The sequence below is a fragment of the Chrysochloris asiatica genome, unplaced genomic scaffold (assembly GCF_000296735.1).
Source record: "Chrysochloris asiatica unplaced genomic scaffold, ChrAsi1.0 scaffold00531, whole genome shotgun sequence".
Classification (NCBI taxonomy): domain Eukaryota; kingdom Metazoa; phylum Chordata; class Mammalia; order Afrosoricida; family Chrysochloridae; genus Chrysochloris; species Chrysochloris asiatica.
Window position 1 is genome coordinate 232,679 of NW_006409049.1, and position 20,559 is coordinate 253,237.

General features: G+C 36.8%; 1 protein-coding gene across 1 annotated transcript; it reads right to left on the reverse strand.

The window, feature by feature from the left end:
• Window positions 1–3,553: 3,553 nt before the first annotated feature.
• Window positions 3,554–4,495, reverse strand: LOC102813277 (olfactory receptor 4P4-like). The gene has a single exon (XM_006877579.1). The coding sequence runs from the start codon at window positions 4,493–4,495 to the stop codon at window positions 3,554–3,556; it is 942 nt and encodes a 313-aa protein (XP_006877641.1).
• Window positions 4,496–20,559: the final 16,064 nt, after the last annotated feature.

The window sequence follows — 20,559 nt, forward strand, 5'->3', positions numbered from 1 at the left end:
TCTAAAATTCTTACTTTAAAAATAAAATAAAATAAAATTACCCTGGTGAAATAGATGTACATTAACTGTATTCAAATGTGATATATAAGTTTGCCTATATAGAAACTAAAGGAGCTCTCATAGTGGTTACAAATCGGGCTGCTAAGCTCAAGGTCAGCAGGTTGAAACTACCAGCTATTCCGCAGGATAAAGAAGAAGCTTTCTTCTTCCATAAAGATTTACAGCCTGGGAAACCCTACGCAGGGTCACTATGAATCGGAACTGACTCCACGGGCCTTAACAACAGTATATAGAAAGTAAAGTCAGAAACACCTATCATGATTTAAGATGAGAAAATAGAGGAAATAATCAAAGCAACAAGCACAAATTATCAGTATAAGGGCTGTACTAACATATTGCTGTTATTAGTGAAAATGGTAAAATACTACAAAATATTGTTAGACAATATCTACTAAAACAACTATAAATTAAAATCCAACATTGCTACTTCTAAGTATTGCTTTGAAATATCATAAAATTGCATGATTAGTTCCAACATGCCATCAATTATAAGTGTTGATTTAGAACCATGTCTAGTTTAGCAAGATCAGTAAGTTTCATAAGCATATGGCTTATTCTTCTAGCTGATTGATCTAGCTTTCAAACAATTTCAGAGAATAGAAAAGAAAATTGAACTTAAAGTGAAAGAAATGTTATCCTTTTATTTAAATGAGATAATTTCACAGTGATATATCAATACATCTTAACAATATATTCCATGGATATCTATAGCTAGGGAATATATTGTTAAGGTGAATGTACTTAGCAACATGTACTATTGGGTGAGTCACATGGATCAAGAACTTGTGAAGAATGGACATTATGGAGAGTCTAACAACTCAGAAGTCTATTTGCAATTATTCCCAACATTCATTGCTGTAAAATTCTCAAGCTGGATTCATAAATGAATTCAATTATATGTTTGGGTAAATTTAAGCTATAGCCTAAGGGAAACATGTTTACAGAGAAGCTAAGTAGCATCTTAGGAAGAACTCTTTCCAAGCAAAGAAGAAACCCTCAAGATAATATAATAACAAAAATTTAAGCTGTTAGTAGAAAAGAAATTGTTTAAATAAATTTTTAAAAAATTGTATTTGCTGGCCAACCTAAATAGTTGTAGGCCTAATTTGGGGGATGTGAATAAATATTTTAGTGAAATCAAAATATTTTAGAGATTTGATTTAAGCAGATTTTAAAAAGGACAAATTATACTCAGTGTTGCATATCAACGTTAGACCCTGTCATTAGAATTCTTAGTGAACATTATTTTCCTCAAGTTAATTTTAATTTATACATTCACAATGAAAAGATTTTTCCAAATAACATACCAGCATCATAAGGCAGCTCTGAAGGATTAGCACTGCACTGTTAAGCAAAAGGTCAGCAGTTCAAACCTATTGTCTGCTCTTTGGGAGAAAGATGAGATTTTCTTCTCCTTTAAAGACAACAGCCTCAGGAAACCATATAAGGAGGAGCACTTTGAGCTGAAACCTATTTGATGGCACCTAACAATTACCAGCTGTTCTGCGAGAGAAAGATGAGGAGTTCTGCTCCTGCAAAGATTTATAGCCTCGGAAACTTTGTACAGGGTCATTATGAATCAGAACCGACTCCACGGCACAAAACCACCACCACCAACAACAACAACAAACAAGAAAATAAAAATTGACTGGTAATAGAATTTGTCATTTTCACAGCCTGACACTCAAATATTTAATTTATGTAATATTGCCTTGTGGAAGTTTTTCAAAACTGGATTTTCAATCTGGCAATATATTTGTTTCTTTCTTAAAATGTATTGACAGTAATTTTCCCAATTCCACTCTGCTGTAAGAGCTTACTTAATTTTATCTCCCTCATTTTTCTCTTCCTTATCCTTATTTTGTAAAATCACTACAGGATTACTGTGACTCTTTCATTGTATTTACGTATTCCAGAACTTTTCCTATATTTTAATAGTCTTCTTTTTCCTATAATCCAGTCCCTTTTCAATTTTAATATTTTGCTTTGCTCCATAAGATGTCATTATTTTAAATCCTGTTGTTGTTGTTGTTATTAAGTCCCCTTGAGTCAGTTCTGACTCATAGCCTCTCTGCATAAGGTTTCTGAAGAGCAACTGGTAGGTTTGAACTGCTGACCTTGTGACTCACGGTCCAGTGCTGATCCTACAATACCATACCAGGAGTCCCTGTTATGGATGAATTTTGTTAAGGATGCATAAAAGTCATTTTATTAATTTTCTTTTGATTTATCCAGTAAATTTTTCTAATAGATACATATTTTTTATGCTAGTTATAAGAGGATACACTTTGCACAATGTTTTCTTTGCTGGTTTGTTTTTCTTTAATTATTTGCTGGTTGATTGGCTAGTTGATTGGTTCATTGATTGGGTTTAGAACACTTGTAATTACTTTTTGCTATATTTTCTCATATCATTAGAAAAGGTCTTTTATCTTCATTCAATAAGTAGTTGTTGTTTTTTATCACATATGGCAAGTGGGAATGGGTCAACATATTTTTATAATTCGTTTCTTGAAGCTTTAAGAACATGTTTATAAATTCTGGTGAATAGATGAAATATAATTTATTATATTTTCAGCATTCTGAGTAACTGATTGCATTCTGTCTTTCTAAATTATCATTAATTTTTTTATTTGGAAGTCATGAGTGTTGTCATCCTAAACCAGTTTAAAATGTATTATACTATTTAGAGGATTATGTTGTTGTTGTTAATTGTCATCTAGTGGGTTCTGTTAAGTGTCATCAAGTGTCATCAAAAGGTCATAGAGACCTTTTTATAGGGTTTCCAAGGATGTGAATCTTTGCAGGACCAGAAAGTCTCATGTTTTTCCCAGAGAGTGGCTGGTGGGCTCCAAGGACTAACCTTGCAGTTTGAAGACCTATGCTTATTCTATGGAGTAACCACACTCATAGAGGATATATAGGAAAATATATTAGTATAAATATACAATTATTATAAAAATTACAACATATTCAGCTTCATTATCACAAAGCAAGTGTTACCATGTGGTCTTGACCCTGAATCTAAATTTTAAAATAAAATTTTCATTATAAAACATTAACATTATAATTATTTCCTAGTAAAGTATCGTCTTGGAGACTCCGGCTGTTACACTGGACTGTGAACCATAAGGTTGGTGGTCCAAATCCACCAGCTGCTCCTCAGAAACTCTATACAATGTCGCTATGAGTCAGAAACTATTCCATAGCCCTTAATAATAATAACAATATAGCATCACCCTAACTGCTATAAAGCAGAATATTTTATGCAGTGAATCCTCCCTACACCATCTTAACACCCCACAGAATTAGCTAGGTTTCTAATTATTTTTTTATGTAGTAGATTTGTATTTGATTCAATTACTTTAATGAATTACATTAACTTCAGAATTCTATTTCTCACATTCAATCCATTACTGATAGCAATAAATGACACAAAATATGATATCAAAATTACACATTTTATTTTACAAAATTATTTACCCTACAAGTCTCATGAATTAACTGTATGCTTCCTTTGCAAATAACCTTGACACCAAACTTTCCTCATGGCATTTTTCATCTCTGCATTTCTCAGGGTATAGATTAAGGGGTTGCACATAGGAGCTATGATGGTATAAAAGAGTGCAAAGACTTTATCCTCAGGATAAGTGGTAGGAGGTCTAAGGTAGATAAAGATTGCAGGAGCAAAAAATAAAACCACCACAGTGATATGGGAGGCACAGGTAGATAGGGCTTTGCGTCTTCCCTCAGCTGAATGATTTCTTAAGGTGAATAATATAACGACATAAGATCCAAACAAGAGAACAAAGGTTGCTAAGACAACCAGGCCTGAATTGACAAGCACAAGAATACCAGTGATGTGGGTATCAGTACAGGCAACTTTTAGCAAAGGCAATATATCACAAAAATAGTGATCAATTTCATTAGGCCCACAAAAGGGTAACATGATTGCCATAAATAACTGAGGAAAAGAATGGGCGGCCCCACCAACCCAGGCAGCTAAGACAAGAATATTACATTTTGTTCTGTTCATGATGATCATGTAATGAAGAGGTTTGCAGATAGCAACATAGCGATCAAAGGCCATTGCAGTAAGAATGAAGATCTCAGTACTGCCAAAGAAGTGCATTGTAAATACTTGTAACATGCAATTACCATAGGATATGGACTTGGTGCCCAATAAAAGATCACCAATCAGTTTGGGTGTCACACTAGTAGTATAACAGATGTCCAGAGAGGCTAAGTGGCTAAGGAAATAGTACATTGGTTGGTGAAAAAGGGAACTGCTTAGAATGGAAACAAGGATAATAAAGTTTCCTATCAACAGAGAAATATAACAAAATAAGAATAGAGCAAAGCAAAATCTTTGTATGTTCTTGTTATAGGAAAGTCCCAAAAGAATAAATTCTGAAATATTTCTTTGGTTTTCCATAAATGCCAGTTTGATGTATGTTATAAACAAGGGATTGAATATCTGAAAGTAAAGAAAACATGAATTTGGATAAAAATTAGCTGTATAATAATATCAAAATATCAAAAGTGGATAGGCACGCAGCAATAATATTAACTATTATCTATATATGGAATTAAAGCGTTACTTTTATTATATCTCTTACTTTATAAATATATTGTGAGACAATTTAATAAAGAGGTTAAGTATGTATTTTACTTGGCTCAACTATCATCACCCATGTTAGCAGTAGTAAGAAATCACTTATTGCATTAGACTAATATGCTGCAAAAGGTCTCTTATAATGATTCCAGTTTAATGGTAATCAATTTTAACAGTAAACAAAGAGCATGCAAACTGTTATTTTGAGCATAAGTAATTTTCTTTACTGTAAGTATACTATTTTGATATTAACAAACATTTAGCTAATTATTATTAGGTGCTGTCTATTCAGTACTGCACTGGACTTACAACCCTGTATACTCATAACAATGCTGTGCACAACAGAACAAAACTCTGCCTAGTCCTACGTCATCCTCATAATCGTTAGTATGTTTCAGTCTATTGTATCAGCCAAATGTCAATTCATCTCATTACCTGTCTCCCTCATTTTCACTGAACCTCTATTTTTCCAAGCATGATGCCCTTCTACAGGGGTTAAACCTTCCTGATAACATGTCCATAGTATGTGAGGTAAAATCTTGTCAACCTTGCTTGTAAGAAGTATTCTGGCTGTACATATTCCAACATAGATCTATTTATTCCTCCAGACTTTCACAGTATAGTCAATAGTCTTCATTAATACCATAATTAAAATGAATTCATTAGTTTTTGGTCTTCTTTATTCATTGTCCAGGTTTCGCATAAGTATCATGAAATTGAAAAGACGGTGGCTTGGCTCAGGTGTATCTAAGTCCTAAAAGTAATGTCTTTATTTTTTAACATTTTAAGAGATCTTTTTTGCATCATATTTTCCCAATGCAATATATCATACAATTTCTTGACTTCTGCTTCTATAGATGGTGATTGTATAACCAAATAAACTGAAATCATTGATAGTTTCCATTTTCTCCATTCATTATGGTGTTACTTGTTAGTTTTGTGAGGGTTTTTGTTTTCTTTATATTGATGTGTATTCTGTGTTGAAGGCTGTGGTCTTTGATTTTCATGAGTCAGTGCTTTAAATCTTCAATTTCAGCAAGCAAAGTACCATCTGCATATTGCACTTTGTTAATGAGTTTCCACTAATCCTGATGCCTCATTTTTCATGTAGCACAGCCTCTTAGATAAGTTGTTCAGCATACAGATTCAATAAATATGGTGAGAGATATAACCTTGGCACGCACCTTTCTGATTTTACAGCATAAAGTAAAACCTTGCTCTGTTTGAGTAACTCTCTCTTGGTTTATATAAGATTTCTGCAAAATCAGCAGTTCAAAACCACCAGCTCCTCCTTGGAAACCCTATACAAGGTCACTGTGAGTTGGAACTGACTCTAAAGCACTTCATAACAACAACAACTTTAAAAGTAGAAAATACCTGAGTAATATGTACTGCTCTTCAAGGGAGTGTCAACAACTAAAGGAAGAGGATGTGTTTGTGTGTGTGTGTGTGTGTGTGTGTGTGTGTGTGTGTGCGCGCGAGCATGTGTGTATGTGATATGAATAAAATGGTCTAAAATTGACTGTGATGATATTTGTACATATTTACAAATGTACTAAATACCATAGGACTATTTACTTGAAATGGGTGGAATATATAATTTGTGAATTATTTCACATGAAGCTGCTAAAATATTTTGAAAGAAAGAATGGGATAAAGAGTATAGAAATAAATTCTCAAAATTAGTAACATTCTATAAATACTCCAAGTCAGATAACCTGATCTCCCTCAGTCTCAAACTGCACCTCTTGCTTCAGACCCCAGTGAGATATGGGTCAGGTCCATGGATGTCATAGAGAAGAGGAAGGAGAGAAACTAATCTGAATCTTCATTGACAAACATTAATATTTAAGTTGAGAGATTATCAGATCACCCAAATATATTTTGACAATTTTGTAAGTCTTTAAATTTTTTGTTCATTAGTTTTACAAAAATATGTTTGTTTGTTTTTTTCAATCAAAATATCTGCTTGGCTCCTAGATTATTATAAGTATTTAATTGAAAATGACTTTTAAAATCCCACTATGAATGGGAATATGCTATTATGACCACTCATTAACAAAGATATTGGAGAATGTAAGAACATTCAGGTGAGAAGGAAATAGTGCCAGAAAAGCAATTAAGACTCTTGCCCATATAAATAGTAAGGAAAATGTCTATGAAATAAATGAACTCTTAATTAATGAAAAAATAGTAAGCTACTTTTATGTAAAAAGTTTTAACAGTTGCAACACAAGAAGAGGTAGAAATATTTAGAGTGGTGGAGTAAAATGAACTGACCAGGTATGACTCCAGCTTATTGCTTCAGTTCTTCAAGCCTCATTTTTCTCATCTATGGAACTGAGATATAAATATGCAATTCTAAAATACAATGAAGAGTACATGCAGTGACATTAGGTCTCCCTGTGTCATACGTACATGGTTGATATCACAAATGTTATTTCACTTTTCATTCTTTTCTTCCTTGAGTGAGGAGTTAGTTTACAAACTACTTCAATTATCCTGCAAACTTCTATGAGGGGGTTTCAAAGTTTCAGAGAAAAATTCCATTATCTTCCAATTCCACTTCGTATGTACTTTTTGAAGTCCCCTTATATAACTAAGTCAAATAAAGAAACGAACAAATTAAATAATACAAAGCAAGCACACCATAAATTAAATGAGTTAATTATCAGGTAATACTTCAGTTTGGGCAAGTCATGATCTAAAAATAAGCTACCATGATAATAGAGCACTTCTAGCTTAGAGAATTTCTTAACACTAATCATTAAGCTTTTTCTTGTACTAAAAAATACATAATCATATGATTACTTCATTTTCTTGGTAGTAAGGTACAAAAATTTTGCATTTATATGTGTGTATGTGTGTTCTCTTAACAGAGTAAGAATAGATGTTCTTATAAAGTGCTATTTACACAAGTTCAATTTTTCTCATAGTGATTTTGCAATATGCATGTTCTAAACTTACCTTCGTTGACACAGATGAACCCAGGCTAGCTTAGGATGGAATGCTTATTAAAAACTGGGAAATTCTTCATTATTGTAGATAGTCAAGCTTACCCATTAATAAGAAAAGCACCGGAATGGGACTCAGTGTAACTTTAATGACATTTTGAAGATTTCATTCACTGTAACTCTACAGGAATTCCACTTGGGAATAATATAAACATAAAATTAAAGTGTGTGCTACAATTTCTATAATAACCAAATTACCATATGCTTCAAGAGAGATTATAGCTTAAGAAAAAAAAAAAAAAAAAAAGAATAGAAACAGACAACATGTAGCCAGGCTAAAAGTTACTAGTGTGCTGTCTTCAAACCAGGAAAGCTGGGCAGTTCACTGACAATTCATATCTGAGTGTCTTCCAGATTACTTTAGGATGAATCAGGGAGAATTTCTCATAGAAACACTCACTCTGATCATTCTTCTGAACCACATAAATCTGAAATAAAATGCAGAAAGTTATAAGCCAGTAATTCCAAACACTTTAGACTAATTTACTGGAAATATAACCAAAATCTCAAAATCGCTCAGAATAGTCTACATATTGCAAAGGGAGGCTTTAAATAGCCACTTAAATTATCAGGCAAGTAAGGGGAGATGGAATATTTATTCTACAGGAAAGCTATCTGGGGCTTTTGAATGCAGATTTAACATTTTAACACTGGCTAAAATTAAAAACAAAAGGTGTTTAGAAGTTCCTGACAATTGTAAGTCTGAAGAATTACCTACATAATATCTATGATCAAATGAATGGTACTGGGAAGAGCAGAATATAAATCTATTCAATAATGCAGGAATTAATATGTCTTTGAAGCTGTAAAAATTGTATTCCCAGATGCATTTCTACAGAGAATTTTGCCAAATGACACTAACTGGCTGTCCACCTTAATGGTACAGTACCTTTGGGCATTCTCAAGTCCTAACTTCACTTTCCACATTAGCATTAGCCTTACTTATGCACTATTTCTCTGGAGGCCACCAAATGCTACAGTCAGACAAGAGCAGTTCAGAAAACCCTTCTGAATTTCTGCTCATCTGACTATCTGAAAAATAATAGGGAAATATCTGTGTGGCACTGTTTTGTTAAGTGCCTTTGAGTCGGTTCTGACCCATAGCGACCCTGTACAGGGTTTTCGAGGGTGTAAATCCTTACGGGAGTAGAAAGCCTCATCTTTCTCCCGCGGAGCGGCTGGTAGTTTCAAACCACTGACCTTAAGGTTCGCAGCCCGATTCGTAACCACTACGCTACCAGAGCTCCTTAGGATAAATAAACACAAGGTCAGCAATTCAAACTCATCAGTCACTCCTCAGAAACCCTATGAGTCAAAATTGACTTGAGGGCAATTAATATCTGTACAGCACTTAAAAATATGTATGTATGTATATGTGTATCTATGTATATATATATGTGTGTGTATATATATATATATAGAGAGAGAGAGAGAGAGAGTCCGTGTGTGTGTGTGTGTGTGTGTGTGTGTGTGTTCCTTGTGTGGTGCTGTGGGTTAATATGCTGGACTATAAAGTTGGCTTGAACCCAGGGTAGGTGGTTCAAGTTCACGAGCTGCTGCTCGGCAGGGTCATTATGGGTTGGAACCGATTCGAAGGCACACACACACATATGTAGTAGTCCTGGTGTGATGCTGTGGGTTAATGCGCTGAACTGCAAAGTCAACTGCAAGGTCAGCTTTCAAACTCACCAGCTGCGTCTCAGACACCCTATACAGGGTCGCTATGGGTCTTATCTGACTCGACGACACTTAACAATAGCAACATATATATACACAGAGACAGAGAATGTTGTGACATTGTAGGATACACATTGGACTACTAACCTGCAAGACTGGCAACTCAAACCCACCAACCACTGCTCAGAAACTCTTTACAGGGTTGCTATATGTCAGAACTGACTTGAGGGCACTTAACAACAGCATCTGTATATCTAAATGTATATACTTCCTGACTACAGGTCCAAACCCTTCCTACCTATTAAGAAGCACAATGGCCATACTTAAGAAGTACAGATTTCTTTGTTCTTCAGGCAGTCTATGGTACTGTCAATATTCTTTTCAAACACCTTAATTCAAATGCATCGATTCTTAAATCACCTTCCTTATTTACTGTCTAAATTTCACATGCATACAGAATCCTGGTGTGGCGCTGTGGGTTAATGCTCCAGACTGCAAAGCCATTTGAATTGCAAGGTCAACGGTTCAAGCTCACCAGCTGCTCCTCAGAAACTCTATACAGGGTCGCTATGGGTCAGATCTAACTCGACGGTACTTAACAACAACAACAATGAAACAATTGGAAAATACCATGGCTTGGGTCAGGGGCACCTTAGTTCTCAAACTAACATCTTTGTTCTTTAATACTTTAAAGAAGTTTTTTTGAAACAGATTTGCCTAATGCAGTACATCTTTTCATTATTGATTACTGATTCCCTGAGCATTGATAAAACAAAATGAAAGAAACCTTGAATAGCAAAGTACTACTTAAGAAGAAGAAGAAAGTTGGAGGTCTCTCACTCCCTGATCTCAATATTCATTACACAGTCATTGTGGTCAAAACAGCCTAGTCCAGTTACACTGAAAGATCCAGAGATCAATGGAACACAATTGAGAACCCAGAAGTAAATCCATCCACGTAGTGCCAGTTGATCATTTACAAAGGGCCAAAGCACATTAAATGGGGAAGGGGTACTCTTCAACAAATGGTGCTAAGAGAACTGTAAATCCATTTACAGAATAATGAAACAAGACCCATATCTCATACCATATACAAAAACAAAGTCAACATGAGTTAAAGATCTAAATGTAAAACTTAGAACTATAAAAGTCATCATTGGAAAAACAGGGACAAACTTGGAGCCTCTAATGCATGGCATAAATGCACTACCAAACATAACTAAACCCACACAAATGATACATCTTTGTTTTCTTAACTGCTGATTCCCTGAGCATTGATCAAAGCAAAATGAAGTCTTTGACAACTTCAATGTTTTTTCCATTTATTATGATGTTATTAATTGGTAAATTTCATTGTCTTTACATTGAGGTACACTCCATACTGGTTGGTAATCTTGGATCTTCATCAGTATTTCAAGGCCTCTTCTCTTCTAACAAGCAAGGTTGTATCATCTGCATATTGATGGTGTTGAGTCTTCCTCAATCCTGATGGCATGTTCTTCACATAATTTAGTTTCTCAGATTATTTTCCCATCAGATGGATTTAATACATTTTGTGAAAGGTACAACACTGGCACAGGCCTTTCCTGATTCTAAACCATTCAGTATCTCTTTGTTCTGTTCCAACATCTACCTCTTCTGTTATTTGTAGGTTTGTTACGAGTACAATAAAGTGTCCTGGAATACCCAGTTTTCACAATGTTATCCATTATTTGTTGTGATCTAAACAGTTGAATTCCTTTGCATAGACAATAAAGCACAAGTAAACATTTTACAGGTGTTCTCTTTTTCCAAGATCTGCCTGATGCCAGCAACGACATCTCTCATTCTACTTCCTTTTCTGAATCCATTTTGAATTCCTCTCACCTACCTGTAGATGTACTACTGCAGTCATTTTTTAATTATGTTTAGCAAAATTTTATTTGCATGTTCTATTAGAGATAACTTTTGATGATTTCTGCATTCTGTTGGATCACCTTTCTTTGAAGCAGATCTCTTCCAAAGAGTTGGCCAGGCTGCTTCCTGAAAATTTCTTGTACTAGACAAGTGAGCACTTCCAAAGCTGCATCAGTTTGTTGAAAGATTACAATTTGTATTCCATAAATTCCTCAAGTCTTGTTTGTCACCACGGCCTTTGGTGCTGCTTGGACTTCTTCCTTCAACACCATTTTTTATTAAAGGAGCTTTTTATTGTAAATTGAATGAAGGTTTACAGAGAAGATTATCAGTTATATATTCAACAAATTATACACTTTTTTTCATCTCGTCTCAGTGACTGCAATCAATCCATGCAACAAAGTTTTCCCCCTTCCTCCTGTGATTCTTATTTCCATTACACCCTCCTTCTGATCCCTTATCAACTTTGTCCTTGGATACATGTTGCTCTTTTGCTCTTCAATGGTTGACCATTTCATGATGAACATACCATACTAGTGTTGCTGTATTGCCCAATGTATCTAATGCTTGGCTGAAAATTGAGTCACGAATGTGAGTTCCATTCTAGCTCTGAAGTGTGATTGAGGGAAATACTCTAGGTTTCCGCTTTCTGAGCAGTAAGTCCTGTCTTATCTCAGACCAGACTTCTTTTGTCACTGGTCAGGAGTATGGTTAACAGAGCCTGAATATCTGTCCAATTAAGATGATGGGTAGCAAAAATAGTGGTTATTAAATTTGTTATTTTGGTTGGGTCATCCTGGTGTGGCAGTGTGGGTCAATGTGCTGGACCACAAAGTCCGTCCGAACCACAAGGTCAGAGGTTCAAACTTACTAGCCACTCCTTGGAAACCCTATACAGGGTCACCATAAGTCAGAACCGACCCAACAGTACCCAACAACACCTCAATAGGAAGGATTTGTGTTTTTCCTGTTCCACAAGTCCAAATTAGAGAAAGAAGTACGTACCCAGTAATATCTTGCAGTTTGTCCTTCTGTCCAATGGGCATTTGTGAAGGAAGTATTTCCCTGTGTCTGCTTTGCATAGCCCACAAATGAAATGGGTCCCTTGAAGGGTATGGTATAGAGAAGTCACTTCCAGAGTGCTTTCCTCAGCAACTGAATATGGCAGACCAGGATCATTAGGTCAAGCTATACTTTTCCCTACTAGCAGCTGCTGGTACACCAGGAGTTATAATAAGACAATTCTACAATCAAAAGCTACAGTACACAAAAAAACAACCATTCATCTCTTTATATATTAACATACAGGCCTAGTTAGAACTCTGTTTTCACCTAACACTTGTCAGTATTCATTTTCCTCTCTATGACTTTCATATTGGCAGTATAAATGCATTAAAGTACATGATATGAAGGAGCTCTGGTAGCGTAGTGGTTACGAAGTGGACTGCAAACCACAAGATCAGCAGTTCGAAACTATCAGCTGCTCCACGGGAGAAAGATGAGGTTTTCTGCCCCCATAAAGTTTTACAACCTTGGAAACCCTGTTCAGGGTCACTATGGGTCAGAACCGACTCGACGGCACTTAATAACAACAACAACAACATGATATAACTTACATACTCTCCAGGTTGTTTTCAGTTTCTTAAACACAAATACATGACCAAAAAAAAAGTAATTTTACAAACAGATAGGCAATCTGACACAGCGATTGGATGGAATAATTCAAGCTGTAAAATGGTATAATAAATTAAGGATCCATTCAAAGGTTATTTTCCCCAAAATCTAGATCACACACTGGCCAAGCTCAATTACAGTAAAACACCATTTCCTTTGATGGCATAGGAGGGTACTCATACAGAAACCAGTCAGAATTATTTCCTACAGGGCTTTTCTTTGGAATTGAGGCCTATACTCACATTGTTTTTCAGGTATAGGAGTTAACCTTAACAGAAATAGAAGGGACACTTTTAGGAAATTATTTCCTGCCTACCATGCCCCAATATGTGCACCCAGAATAAAGCAGGCAGATCTCAGAGTGAAAGCAAGGGTGAATGCAGGAAAAACAGGGCTGAAGACTCCCAAGAAAAAGATTATTGGCCCCATTGCTTGGAGTGGTCAGATACTGTGCTCCTGGGCTCACTTGTCCAGGCAGACAACTGACCTCCAAGCAAGCAATATCATCCCCAAAGGAGACCAGGTTCCTCTGCTAGTGATACAACTTACCAAAGAAATCCGCAAGGTCCCTGAGCGTGGTTGCCAGAAATATTGCCAAACTGAAATTAGGGCTTGCCGCCTGTCTCTGAAATCAGTCACAGAGAAGGGGAGAGATCTAATCCAAGCTTTATTAACAGAAAGACAGCACTCTGGAGGATGTTGAGAATAGCTTCACAGGACCATCCTGTCCATTATGAAGAGCAGTCACATTGTATAGGGTAAATTACATTTGGATGTACACTTAATCTAGTTTAACATTAAGATAGTATTTTGGGACAAAAAATAAACAACAAAGAAAGAAACTTCTTCAAACATTCTGTCTTTTGGGAAAGGAGACCAAACAGGCAAAAATCCATCTCAGACATTCCATCTTTTGCTGATCTTTAAACTAATTTCAAGACCTAATGACTACATGGAGTCCTGGTGTGACACTGTGCGTTAATGGATCAGACTGCAAAGCCGTTTGCACTGCGAGGTCAGTAGTTCAAGCTCACCAGTGGCTCCTGAAAAACAATATACAGGGTCACTAAGGGTTGGAACTCACTCAACAGCACTTAACAACAACAACAATGACTAAACCAACTCCATTTTTTTTAGGTCCGTAGATTCACGCTAGCAAGTCCAGCACTAACCTCGCATTCCTTGCTATGTTTAAGCCCACTTCTGCTGCCACTGTTCTAATCCATCTTATTGGGGCTCTTTCCCTTATTTCTCATTGTCCACTTACCAACTAAGGTGTCCTCCTACAGGGACTGGTTCCTCATAATGTGGTTGTTGTTGTTATGTGTCATCGAGTCACTACCAACTCATAGTGACCATATATACAACACAACGAAACACTGTCCGTTTCTGGGACAACCTAACAATTGTTGCCACACTTGAGCCCATTGATGCTGCCACTTTGCCATTCCATCTCACTGGGGGTACTCTTCTTTTTCTCTGACCCTCCACCTTGCCAAACGTGATATCCTTCTCCAGTGGCTGGTCCCTCCTAACAATATGTCTGAAGCATGAAAGATGAAGTTTGGCCATCTTCGCCTCTAAGGAGCACTCTGGCAGCACGTCTTCCAAAATGGATCTATTGGTTCTTTTGGCAGACTGTGGCACTTTCAATATTCTCCTCCAACACCATAACTCAAAGGCATCAATCTTCTACTGTCTTCCTTATTCACTGTCCAGCTTTCGCATGCATATGAGTTATTGAAAACACCATGGCTTGGGTCAGGCGCACCTTAGTCCTCAAGCTGACATCTTTTCTCTTGAACACTTTAAAAAGTTCCTGTGCAGCAGATTTGCCTAATGCAATACGTCGTCTGATCTCTTGACTGCTGCTTCCATGAATGTTGATAGTTAATCCAAGAAGAATGAAGTCCTTAACAACTTCTATCTTTTCTCCATTGATAAGAATGTTGTTTATTGGTCCAGTGGTGAGGATTTTTGTTTTCTTTATATTGAGATGTAATCCATACCAAAGGCTGTGCTTTTGATCTTCATCACTAAATATTTTAAGTCCTCTTTACTTTCAGCAAGCAAGGTTGTACCATCTGCATATCACAGGTTGTTAATGAGTCTTCCTCCAATCCTGATGTCATGTTTTTCTTCATACAACCCAGCTTCCCATATTATTTGCTCAGCATACAGGTTGAATAAGTATGGTGAAAGAATACAACCTTGTCACACACCTTAATTTTAAAACATTCAGTGTTCCCATGTTCCCTTCAAACAACTGCTTCTTGGTCCATGTACAGATTCCTCATGAGCACAATTAATTGTTCTGGAATATTCATACTTCGCAATGTTTTCCACAGCTTGCAATGAGTCACACTATCGAAAGCCTTTGTATAGTCAATAAAGCACAGGTAAACATCTTTCTCATATTCTCTGCTTTCAGCCAAGATCCATCAGACATCAGCAATGATATCCCCCATTCCACGGCCTCTTCTGAATCCGGCTTGATCCTCTGGAAGTTCTCTGTTACTGTATGATTGTAGCCATCTCTGAATTAGCTGTAGCAAAAAGTACCATGGGAAACCAAAAGAAGAAAGAAGCCTGTGTTGGAAGCAGTACAGCGAGCATGCTCCTTAGAAACCAGGACGAATTGATTTTGTCTTTCTTACTTCAAACACCATATTATGTAAAGAAAACAAAAATCCTCACTACTGGAACAATAAACCACATTGTTATCAACAGAGAAAAGATTGACGTTTTCAAGGACTTCATTCTTCTTGGATCAATTATCAACACTCATGGAAACAGTGTTGATATATTTAACCTCATGAGATATCAAAGAGATTGTCCAATGATTTCCACATTCTGTTGGGTCACCTCTCTTTGGAATGGGCACAAATATGGATATCTTCCAGTCAGTCGGCCAGATAGGCCCTCAACCTTACCAAACATCATATCCAGAGACATCATATCCAGAGACCAGAGACTGGTCCCTCCTGACAATATTTTCAAACTATGAGATCATTTTTTTGGCCATCCTGGCCTCCAAGGAGCACTCTGGCTGCACTTTTTCCAACACAGATCTGTTTGTTCATTTGGTAGCCAAAGTCATTTTCAATATTCTCTTCCAATACCACAACTCAAAAGCATCAATTCTTCTATGGTCTTCCTTTTTTCACTGTCCAGCTTTCACATGTGTATGAGGTTATTGAAAATACCATGCTTGGGTCAGGCACACTTTAGTCCTCAAGCTGACATCTTTGCTCTTCAACACTTTAAAAAGGACTTGGGCAGCTGATTTACTTAATGCAATACTTGGTTTGATTTTTTGACTGCTGTTTCCATAAGTGTTGATAGTTGATCCAAGATGAATGAAGTCCTTGAAAACTTCAATCTTTTCTCTGTTGATAAGAATGTTGTTTATTGGTCCAGTGGTGAGGATTTTTGTTTTCTTTACATAATATGGTGTTTGAAGTAAGGGAGATAAAGTCGATCCATCCTAGTTTCTAAGGAGCATGCTCGCTGTACTACTTCCTACACAGATTTGTTTGTTCTTTTGGTTTTCCATGGTACTTTTAATATTCTCTTCCAACACCGTAACTCAAATGCATCTAATCTTTTATGGGTTTCCTTATTCATTTATCAACATTTATATGCATATGAGGTTATTGAAAATACCATGGCTTGCATCAGGCCCTCCTTGTCCTCAAACTGACGTCTTTGCTCTTGAACACTTTAAATAGGTCTCAAGCAGCAGATTTTCCCAATGAAATACACCTTTTGATTTCTTCACTCTGCTTCAATGAGTGTTGATAGTTGATCTGAGCAAAATGAAATTTTGACAACTTCAATCTTTTCTCCAATTATATGGATGTTATTCATTGATTCATTGGTGAGGATTTTTCTTTTCTTTAGATAAAGGTACAATCCATATGGAAGGCTGTGGCCTTTGATTTCATCTGTAAGCATTTTGAATCTGACTCACTTTCAGCATGCAAGGTGGTACCATCTGCATATCGCAGGTTCTTAATGAATCTTCCTCCAATCCTGATGCCACGGTTTCCTCATACAACCCAGCTTCTCAGATTATTTGCTCAGCATACACATTGAAAAAGCATGGTGAAAGAATTCAACTCTGACACACAACTTTCCTAATTTTAAACTATTCAGTGTTCTCTTGTTCTGTTCCAACAACTGCTTCTTGTTCTATTTACAGGTTGCTCAATATAACAATCAAGAGTTCTGGAATACCCGTGCAGTAGAAATATCCACACAGTAGAAAATCTTTGCATAGTCAATAAGGCACAGGTAAGCACATCTTTCTAGTATTCTCTGATTTTAGTCAACATCCATCTGAGGTCAGCAGTTATATCCCTCAGGCCATGTCCTTGTCTGAATAAGACTTGAACTTCCAGCATTTCTCTGTCAATGCACTGATACCGTTTTTTATTTAATGTTTTATTGTGAATTATGTGATAGTTTACATGGGAGAACATTAGTTTTACATTCATCCTATCGTATATCATTTCATTGCCATGGTTATAATACCCTCCATGCATTATCAACCAACCAAAGCGTATATCCCACAAGACTACACCTTGATTGTCAGCACACAGCCTCTTTCCCTCTCTTGGTCTAGAGTCTAGATTCTACCTTCCTCTGCACCCTCTGGATCCAGGCTACCTCTTGAAATCTTGTAAGCCAGTCACTTCATGCCTTTGAAGCCCTGCCCCTTTGGGTAGCCAATGTCCAAGATGCCCATTCCTGACATCAAGGGGGTGGGAATGATCCTCACTATAAAGATTTGTTCCCTCTTTTGAGCTACTGCATACACAAGTGTAGGTCAAGTTCATCAAATTGTATCAGATTACTCTTTTTTTTCTCTTCTTTCTTCTTCTAGTTGAGTTCTGATCATCCAGTCATTGAAGCCAGATCAAGTGTGGGTATTCTTGTGCATCTCCCCTCACTTCTTATCAGCTGGATGCTTCACTCTCCACTATAGTCCTCTGTGGCTATGTCACTGTCTCTGGGCCCAGGTGTTCCCAGGTCTTGCCATGCTGCTGGCCAACTAGGTCTGCACCTGGGTTCACAGGAGTCTATTGAACATTGTAGGCCTTAGCTTGCAACTCCATTGTTGTTTTCCCCTTACTTCCCCTTATCGGTAACTGACATTATCACCAGCCAGACCACATGCTGCTGGTGTATTCCCCTTGAGTCTTAGTCTCAGAAGGAGGTTTGTCCTGAGGGGACTCGACCACTTGCATTGATGTCTCCTGGGCAAGCAACTTTCATGTTCTTATAGCAGTCAGTCGGACTGCCATTATTTTTAATTTATAATTTATAATTTTATAATTTATAATTTTCCTTCCAGTCTTTCTTTCAAGAAGTATCTTCTGTTCTTCTAGCCCCGCTCCAGGCTGGTCTGCTTGTCCTTTCAAGTGGAAATTTGCCACCTCAGAAGATTCTGGATGGGGTTCAGGATTTCACCTATGGTCTTATATAATGCAGAGGCTCCGCAGGAAACCTCCCTCACTGGGCACGTTGTAGTCCCATTTTAGGTATTCCAATCAGTTATTGGCAGAAAAGATGGACTTACAAGCTTTCTATGGTGATATTTCTGTCTATAACTTTCTCTCCCCCTCAAGTGTATATTTTACAATGCTATGCAAGGTAAACCAAGATTCAAAAGCTAGCAACCATTTAGAATTATCTTTAGCAAAATTTTAATTGCTTGTGATAGTAATTCTATTGTCTGATGATTTCTGCATTCCATGGCATCTCCTTTCTTTGGAATGGACACAAATATGGGTCTCTTGTAACCATTTGGCCAGGTAGCTGTCTTCTAAAGTATTTGGCATAAATGTGTGAGTGCCTCCATTGCTGCATTAGTTTGTTAAAATATTTCAATTTGTAGTCCATCAATTCCCAGAGATTTGTTCTTTGCCCATAACTTTAATTCACCTTGGATTTCTTCTTTCAGTACCTTTACCTCTAGATTATATGCTATCTTTTTAAATGGCTTAACATTGACTATTTCTTTCTGGAGTAGTGACTCTGTGTTACGAGGTTGTTGTAGTTGTTAAGTGCCATCAACTTGGTTCTGATCCAGAGCCACCCCGTATAGAGTTTCCCAGGAACAGGTAATGTGCTTGAACCACCAACCTTGCAGTTCAAGCCGACTTTGCAGTACAGTTCACTTACCTACAGTGCCACACCAGGACTCCATGCAAAACCTTTGAAATAAATGGAGTCTTGTCTGATGAGTATTATCAGAGTTCTAGGTTTGCAGAATTTTGCACCCAGAATTTTGCAAATTCACCAGGTTACTAATCTGCATGTAGTGATTTATCATTGCTATCAATTGAAAATCCCATGTGTCTGTGATATGTGGTATCAATGGTGGTGGTGTGCCATGGAGTCAGTTCAGAGTCATAGTGACCCTGTATAGGATTACTGAGGCGGTAAGTCTTTATGGGAGCAGAAAGCCTTATCTTTTTTCTAAGGAACAGCTGAAAGTTTCAAACTGCTGACCTTAAGTTTAGCACCCTGGCTTGGAACCACTTTGTTACCAGAGTTCCTTGGGATATGTAACAAGTCTCAGTAAATGGAACTAATTTTCTCCATCCTGAAATCTATAGGCTCTTTGTTGTTTGTTGTTAAGTGCTGTCATTTTAGTTCCGACTCATAGGGACCCTGTATAGGGTTTCCTAGGACCATCTGGTGGGTTTGAATTGCTTACCTTGTGGTACACAGTCCAGTGCTGATCCTACAGTGCCACACCAGAAGATAAATTATGATACTGCCTGGGGAATTTCAGCTCCTCTTCCTGAAATGTTCTTCCCCAGCTAACTGCATGGCTCATTTATGATAAGCTTGTCCTGGACCATCCTGTTTACAATGAACCTCATCTACCACTCTTCATGCTTCATTTATTTTCCATAGCAGTTAACTAGCATTCCTTATATTTTGTTTCTGTATTGCTTTGTCTGTTTTCCTTCAGTTCAGTGTTGTTCGATGCTTTGCTCTAACACTTTGAACTGCACTTCAATAAATATTGTGAATACTATTATTAATGATGAAAATTTGGCACAGACAGATTAAATAACTTGTACATAATTATTCAAAAAGTGTCTTGACTAGCTCACATTAGAACACCAACCATTTTATTCCAAAGCACACATTCTTAACTAGGACTCTGTCATCTGAGTTTATTCTATACAATCATTGCACTATACAAGTTTCAGTGATGAAGAATTGAAGTTAATTACTTTATTATATGTAAAAAACACATGAACATTGGGAGTCATTGAAAGCTGTATATTGCTGGCAAAATTTACATCTGCTGATAAAAGACAGCATGGGTTTGGCAAGATTAGATCAATTTCATCAAATATAATAATACAAATATTTTCCCTCCATTTTCAAAAAGAAAGTAGCACAGGAAAATGCAATTTGCTAGATGATGTTATGGTTTGGGGGGAAGAATCTACATTAGTAAAAGTGTAGACTGTCTGGCAGCAAAGTATGGAAAAAATCTGACTTGCTCAGTGAAGAGAAAGGTATAAGCCTAGCAGAGAACTGTAGAAAGTGTAGTAGACTAGGTTTGTGGGTGACACTAGCACATGTCCACCACAT

Coding starts and splice junctions, on each gene's coding strand:
- LOC102813277 (XM_006877579.1), bottom strand. CDS start 4,495: ATGGAAAACCAAAGAAATATTTCAGAATTTATTCTTTTGGGACTTTCC.